A 7,403-nucleotide genomic window follows, 5' to 3' on the forward strand; every position below is an offset into this window, starting at 1 on the left:
AGACGAGAATAGAAAGTTTCATCCGGCCCACCTTTTGCGATTAGATGATTATTGGAACTTATTTCACGGTTCAATTTTTCACCTTATAGATGAAAGTGGGATTGAAAGTTGGGACGGAGGAATCTATATTTTCACGCGGGGACAGATGAGAATAAAGTTTCATCCGTCCCACCTTACTTGGAACTTATTTCATAACGATTTTTTTTAATTCCACGCGGACGGTCGGGCAAAAGTTAGTAATCAATATTTTATTATTAACAATATGAATGTTTACCGTTTGCCGTGCTGCGTGCGACACCTGTCGAGCAGGCCGTAGAGGCTGCGCGTGTGCGACGGCGGCTCGCCCGGCGCGGGGAACACGTGCAGCGCGCTCAGCGCCGCGCCGTCCAGCTGCAGGAAACCCTCCGTCGCTATCGCGCTCAAACTGAACCTGGGTGCACAGAAATACACAATCACATCACTTATCAGACTAGTTGTTGCACGCGAGTGCGTCCATGTATATGGACGCACTAGCGAACAACAACTAGCTACATGATGTATGTGGTTATAAATTAAATATATAACCTATGTTACTCATAGACATACCTATCTAATGGTGTTTTTTTTAATCTGCCCTATTTTTATATGAATACATACAAAAATACTAATCTTTTGTTTTTATATTAGTATCGAAATATAGAAAAAAACTATAAAAGAGCAACAATATTAATGTTATATCTTGAGTTGGTATGCCCAGCCTTAAGAAACAAAAATAAAAATTACACTACCTTGATATTATGTTACAAATATGCACAGAGGGAAAGCATATAAGAAACCTTTAAATATTAATTATAAGTATACTAGAAATACTAGAAAAAGTAAATAGCCCAAACTATGTTCTACGTCTGTGGAAAATTTTAGCAAGATCCATTATGACATTCTGTAGGTAATTTCTAAGAAACAATACAATGTTAATCTTAACTTTCAGATATTATTAGTAAGAAGATAGGGAAACTAGTTACTTATATAATGTATAACATGCTAATAAGACTATTACGTAAATATAGCATATCTCTTCCGCGTGTCTTTACACGTTGTAGATATCACGTGGAACTTCATGCTTGATTTTTCATCATAACATTTTCTTACTTTAAAAGGATGATCAGAGGAATGGGTTTGACAGGGGAGGGAATGTGGAAGAATACTTATCTGCAACCGTCGACAATCATTTTACTTTTTTCTAGCAAATTCTATACATTAACTATTTGTATTTAATTTAGACGTAGAAATGTAACTAATGTTCTTTCCTATTTTAATAATAATTAACTTTCTGGACTCGTCTATTTGTTACACCTAAATGTATCGCTAAATTTATAACAAGGTATACTTTAGTATTTAAGTATCTCCTTAAAATACACCGAGACTACAAACTTACAAAGCGAAATGGATGGATGTTTGTTAGAGTTTATAGTCGAAACGGGTAATAGATCTCGATATTTGGCATACATAGGTGTAGATCAGTCTGGCAAAACACACACTACTCAATTTTGTCTTTTTTTTCCACCCGTACAGAATCGCGGGCGAAAACTAGTAACTAATAATTGATATAATGAAATTACATAAATTATTTTCTAACCATGGAAATATGTATGAAACATCTAAGCGTCGTATAATTATTCATTCGAGAACTATCCATAGATTAATTATCTAGTGTTTACGAGAGAAATCCTAAGAAATGAGATAAGTCGACTTGTTTATAATTAAGGTCAACGTAACCGACGCGGCTGCATTAATAAAATATGATTAACATGTACTTTGAATTAAAAATACTTTTAACTACAAATATTAGTACAAAAACACTGTTTTCTCATTTTTTTTTTCAAAAACAATGATAGAGATAACATATTGTTTTTGTTTAAGATAGCGCGTTTATTTGTATTTAAAGATTTTATACAGTTTGTAAATTTAATTCTGATACCTTAAAAGTGCATAAATAAAATGCAACATTATGAAATAATTTACATACATATTTACATATTTGAGTATAATTTTTATTATCTTACGAATATTATAAATGCGAATGTTTAGATAACTGTTACTACGTACCCTAAAATGGGTAAACGGATCTCACTAAAATCTGGCACAGATATAGAACACAGTCTACATATAGACTATAGAATATTTTTTTAAATTATATGCAAATAGTTTAGTCAAACTATCACCAACAAGGTGACAGATGTAACCGTTGTGAAATAAAATAAGTCTCAACCGTCCTCTCATTGCTAAAGGAGGGACGGATGAAACTTTTTATTCTCACGTGGGGACAGAGCGGGGTGACGGTTGGGAATAAACTTAGTAGTAGACATTGGAAAGGTGTATGTCCAGACTGATGATGGAGTTACCTTCCAAAGTTGGTGGTGTCATTGAGCAGAGTGGTATATCTGATGGCCGCGGCCAGGCTGCACATGGCCACCTCCTGCCGCGTCTCCACGAACGAGTTCGCATCCTGACACTGACTGGATTTGAACTTCAGCAAACGATTCAGATCCTGTATTAAGCCTTCGGTGGAAAAATCGGATCTTTTCAATTTTGTCACCGTCACGTTGGCCCGTTGCATCACTTTCTTCAAGGCTTTTTGCTGAAATGAGATAAATCGCATTAAAAAAGTTAAAAAATCGTGCTTCCGGTTTTTTTTATTACCAGCTGTTTTAGTACGCTTTCAACAGTATGACATTATAAGTACATAATTTTATTGTTTATATTTCATAAAAAAATTAAATGACTACAAAAGCCATTAGCTGAGAATTTAACCATGGCAACTTTGCTTCTTGCGATTTTCCTAATTCATTTACCCTACCCCAAGCATCTTATTAAAAAATTACCCTTTATAAGAAATTGTGTGTTCATCCTTTATTATATTAGTATACATATGTTCATAACACTTCTTAGAATCATCCTATAAGGATAAATAACAGCGTAAACAATCCAATAATACCTTGTGACCTTGAAATTAATTGATTTGGACGAATAGTACACAAAATTTATAAGCATTGATATCCATAAGCCATAATGTATAGTAAAATTAGCGCGTACCTTCCTTCGACCGCATCTTCACCTTGGTCTAGGTGGGATAGTGGTCAAGCGCTGGTTTTGCAATTTAAAAAAAACGAAGCCAATCAAAAAGCTTATTAGGGTAAAATGCACAATTTTGATACCTTGTTACTTATTTTACTATTATATAAAAGTTCAGATAGATGGATGTTTGTTAAAGTGTGTAGAATAAACAGCTGAACGGATCTGAATGAAATTTGGTAAGGACGTAGAGCATAGTCTGGAAGACTCATAGGCTACTTACTTTTTTATTCCACACGGACGAAGTTGCGGTCTAAAGTTAGTACATAATAAAGATTTTCATATACTTACATCGTCATTATCACCTTGTATGACAAGGCATTCCGCGGGCGCCATCTGTACAGTGATAGTCTCCAACTGCGTCAGTAAATCATCGTCTGTGAACTCCGATATTGAGAATTGGTAATCAGCGGCTGTCACACAAGCCACTCCAAGAAGACGACCCTGGAAAGCATATTAAAAAAAATTAAAAAAATCAACTTTTGTCACCCCTAATGTTTTATCACAATCATATTGTTGGACCATCATACAGTTAGAATTTCAAGAGATTCTGTATCTATACTAATACTAGCGTTCGCCTTCAACTCCGTCCGCGTGGAATAAAAAAAAAACAAATACGAGTATCATGTGTGTTCTTACAGACTATCATCAACATCTATGCCAAATTTTATCTAGATCCATTCAGCTGTTTAGACTACAAACTCTAACAAACATTCATCCAAAATTTTGCATTTGTAAGGTAAGAAGTAAGCAGGAAAAAGTATTTTTTTGACCGACTTCCCAAAAGAAGGAGGTACTCAATTCGTCTGTATGTTTCTTTTTTATTTTTTTTATGTGTGTTACGGCATAACTCCGCCGCTAGTGGACCGATTTTGATAATTCTTTTTTTATCCGAAAGGTAATGCTTGCAGGTGGGTCCCATTTTTTTGTTTGATTTTTGTATTTTACGTATAAATACAAAAGCTACTGGATCGTTTCGATAAATCTTTTACCATTAGAAAACAACATTATCACTGAATAACATAGACTACATTTATAACTAGACTGTGTTAATTTCGCGAGGAAGTCAGGAGTAAAAGTTATAAATACGTAGTTTTTAAATACTACTCTATTACTCATGAATTACAAAGCAATTAAGCAGTAAGCGCCGATAGCCCAATGGTTTGGGGTACGGACTACCGATCTTGCGATCGAAGGTTCGAATCCCGCCGTTCGTTTATTGTCGTATATTTTTTCGTTTTAGTTGTATTTAATCGGTTCTGCAGTTTTAGCTACAAACTCTCATAAACATCCATTTAAACGTTCCCATGTATATAAGTAAGATAACAGTTATAATAAAACATTGCATTATAATTACGATTTTCATAGAAAAATGTTTTAAATTACCTTCGTCACGGAATCCGTTTTGAAATTGACCGCCATCAAGCAAGGGGCGTTATCATTGTTAGTGCCGAGGCCGTCACCTAACACCTCCTCTAATTGCGACAGATTGCCGGGAGAACCTTTATACTCTAACCTCCATTCGTTATTCTTTGTTGATCCTTCCGATACGTATATCTCAACTCGGTATCGCCTCACCTAGAAATTGCCAAGGAAAAAAAATATAAGCGGAAATAATTAACTTGCGAAATATGATGCAAAATTATAGAAAAAAACCAGCAAAGATACTCCGGTATTACCCTTATATTTCATCATAGTGTTAATAAACTTAATCTACAGATAAGGTATACGTTTCTGGGTTGCTGAAGTTTTCATTTATTTAATCACTAGCTTTCGCCTTTGACTCCGTCTGCGGGGAATTAAAAAAAAAACAAATGCAAGTCGCCTATGTGTTCTTCCAGACTATTCTACATCTATGCCAAATTCATCGAAATCCGTTCAGCAGTTTAGGCTACAAACTCTAACAAACATCCATCCGTCTAAACTGTCTTAAATTATATGGAGACACTAAAACTTCAAATTCTATTAAAATTATGACGACCATTAGTAAGTGGAGCTAACTAAGCGAGGTGTTAGAATTCGTTTCAATATTCGGCCGTTAGTCCTCTCCTACGCTTACAATGTTTCTATTATTGTAACACGTGTACTACAATATAACTAACCCTTACAATGCTGCATATGTTTTATCTTATAAACCCATCCTTGTGGTCTATTTAATTACTCTAATAGTATTATCTTAAAGCATTAATCATACCAGTAAAAGTTTCCTGATGAGTATTTCAAAGTTTCCTTTGGACAGTACGAGGTAGTCGAGTTTATCTGGCTCGAGACCCATCTTCTTGATATTGGCGATGGAACAGAAGACTTCGCGAGCGGCTGTTTTAGCATCTTCACCGTGTACGCTATAGTAATCATTGCGGTCGAATATACGAACTGTTGTCGGCGGTTTCTGTAATAAAAAGTACAAAAAAAATATTATCATAGGAAGACATAATAAAACATTGTTTAAATTTGCTTTTCTAGTCTTACATAATGAAAGCAAACCAATCTATTTGCTTTTCCATGTCTCACTTCAGATGTCTCTAAAAATACTATAGTAAAGACTTTTAACTATAATGCTGTTCTGATAAACATTAAATTCAGTAAGGTGGCAAGCGAGCAAGCTGCCACGTAAATCTGCCAAAATGGCGACGCGACCGCTGCCCGTAGACATCAGCAATTGCAGATATGCATCTGCAATTGCTGATGTCTACCCTAAATCGACGGAGGAGGAGATGCACATAAAGAGGATATTAACCCTTCCTATGTCAAATCCACTTTCCTATATAATCCTTTCCCTATAATAAGTGGGAGGAACGAGAAATGGAGTAAAACTGGGCCTTCGGCACCGCATTCTTCAGAAACGCGGAATTGCTCCCACTTCACGCCTGTCTTCTGTGTGGTCGTGGTAATTCACTAGGTGAGCCGACCCATTTGTGCAAAGATGTTAAAGCGGGCTCTACCACTGTTAATACATTAGATGTTACTTAATAATAAAATAAGCATCATAATTATTAAATCACTTTATTGTATTAGCAATCATTTGCGCGTAACAATACATTTGTTATTCAAAAACATAGTGGAATAAACAGATAACGGTGAGGAAAATGGTTTACACAATAAGAAACAAGTATTGTTCTAATACGCATACAAAAATTGGTGTATTAATAATATACAATTGTTATTACAAAGCGATGATAAATCTTGCACGAAGATATTCTTGCAGTGATATATGTGGCGTGGATTTGTGTACTACGGTGTTTTTAGGATTGACAAATTCAATGGAATCATTGATTTTTAAGTGACCAATGAGACCCGTTGTCATTTGTAACTTCAGAGGAAGTACATTAATAGCCAAATGAGGAAATAAGATGCAACGGTTTTATAGCTTGGATAAGGGTAGCTAATGTCGGTAGAGATTGTTACCGGAAATCTTAGGGACAAATAATATTTTCTTTGTTTGGATTGCTACGAATTGTAGTGTTTACATTATTTTTCACAGCAGACAGTAAAACATCTAAGTTCTAACTAAATCAACGGTTTAGCAATATCGAGGTACGTCACTCAACTCAATTATTTCGTTAACTATGCAATACAATATCGATCACAGTGATATTTACACAGTGGTGGTTGGCGGTGGAAATAAGCACCTCAGTAAGATAACAAAACTACGATAGTAGCGAAAACGGTGGCATCAAAGTAAATTAAAGACGTTTTTAGCAAGTAATTTTAATTGAAACATCTTAAGGAGTGAAATTATAGTTTTTATATGTTGAGTAGATAAACGAAACTTCAACTCCCATCTTTCTTCTACGGGTTTAGGAGCTAATGAAAGTACTCGACTATAACTTCGGGGGAAGGTGTAAAGAACTACGAATCATTTAATTTCAGGTAAATGTTTTCTCATTTAATATTGATACATTATTGCACTAGCTTTCGCCCGGAACTCCCTCCGTCTGCAGAATAAAAAAAATCAAAAGTGTAGCCTACGTGTTCTTCAAGACTATTCTCTACATCATCGATCGATCCGTTAAGCGGTTATAGGCTACAAACTCTAACAAACATCCATCCAACCAAACTTTCGCATTTTATAATATTAGTATGATTTCAGATGTTTTAGTCCACTGTTGCATACTAATTTAACATTGTAACACAATGTTAATTCGCTGGCATGAGTAGTAAAGATGGTAATTGTTGTTCGTATTCAATAGATTAATTAACTACTCGTAAATGGGACTTGTTAGATATTGGTCTCACAAAAACCAAAACTTTATCCAAATTTCATTGACACTTTCATGACTGGTATTGTTTTT

The 7,403-nt window shown here is 35.0% G+C and overlaps 1 protein-coding gene across 1 annotated transcript in view; it reads right to left on the reverse strand.

Annotated features, from left to right (window-relative positions):
* Positions 1-7,403, reverse strand: part of LOC106102987 (DNA mismatch repair protein Msh2-like) — a 23,421-nt gene that overhangs the window by 6,857 nt on the left and 9,161 nt on the right. Inside the window, exons 3-7 of the mRNA XM_013282614.1 lie at positions 5,306-5,500; positions 4,498-4,689; positions 3,403-3,555; positions 2,382-2,617; positions 282-430 (exon numbers count right to left, since the gene is read on the reverse strand). Coding sequence (XP_013138068.1) covers positions 282-430; positions 2,382-2,617; positions 3,403-3,555; positions 4,498-4,689; positions 5,306-5,500 — 925 coding nt within the window. The remainder of the gene's footprint in view (positions 1-281; positions 431-2,381; positions 2,618-3,402; positions 3,556-4,497; positions 4,690-5,305; positions 5,501-7,403) is intronic.

Source organism: Papilio polytes, unplaced genomic scaffold (genome assembly GCF_000836215.1).
Source record: "Papilio polytes unplaced genomic scaffold, Ppol_1.0 DF823879.1, whole genome shotgun sequence".
NCBI lineage: Eukaryota > Metazoa > Arthropoda > Insecta > Lepidoptera > Papilionidae > Papilio > Papilio polytes.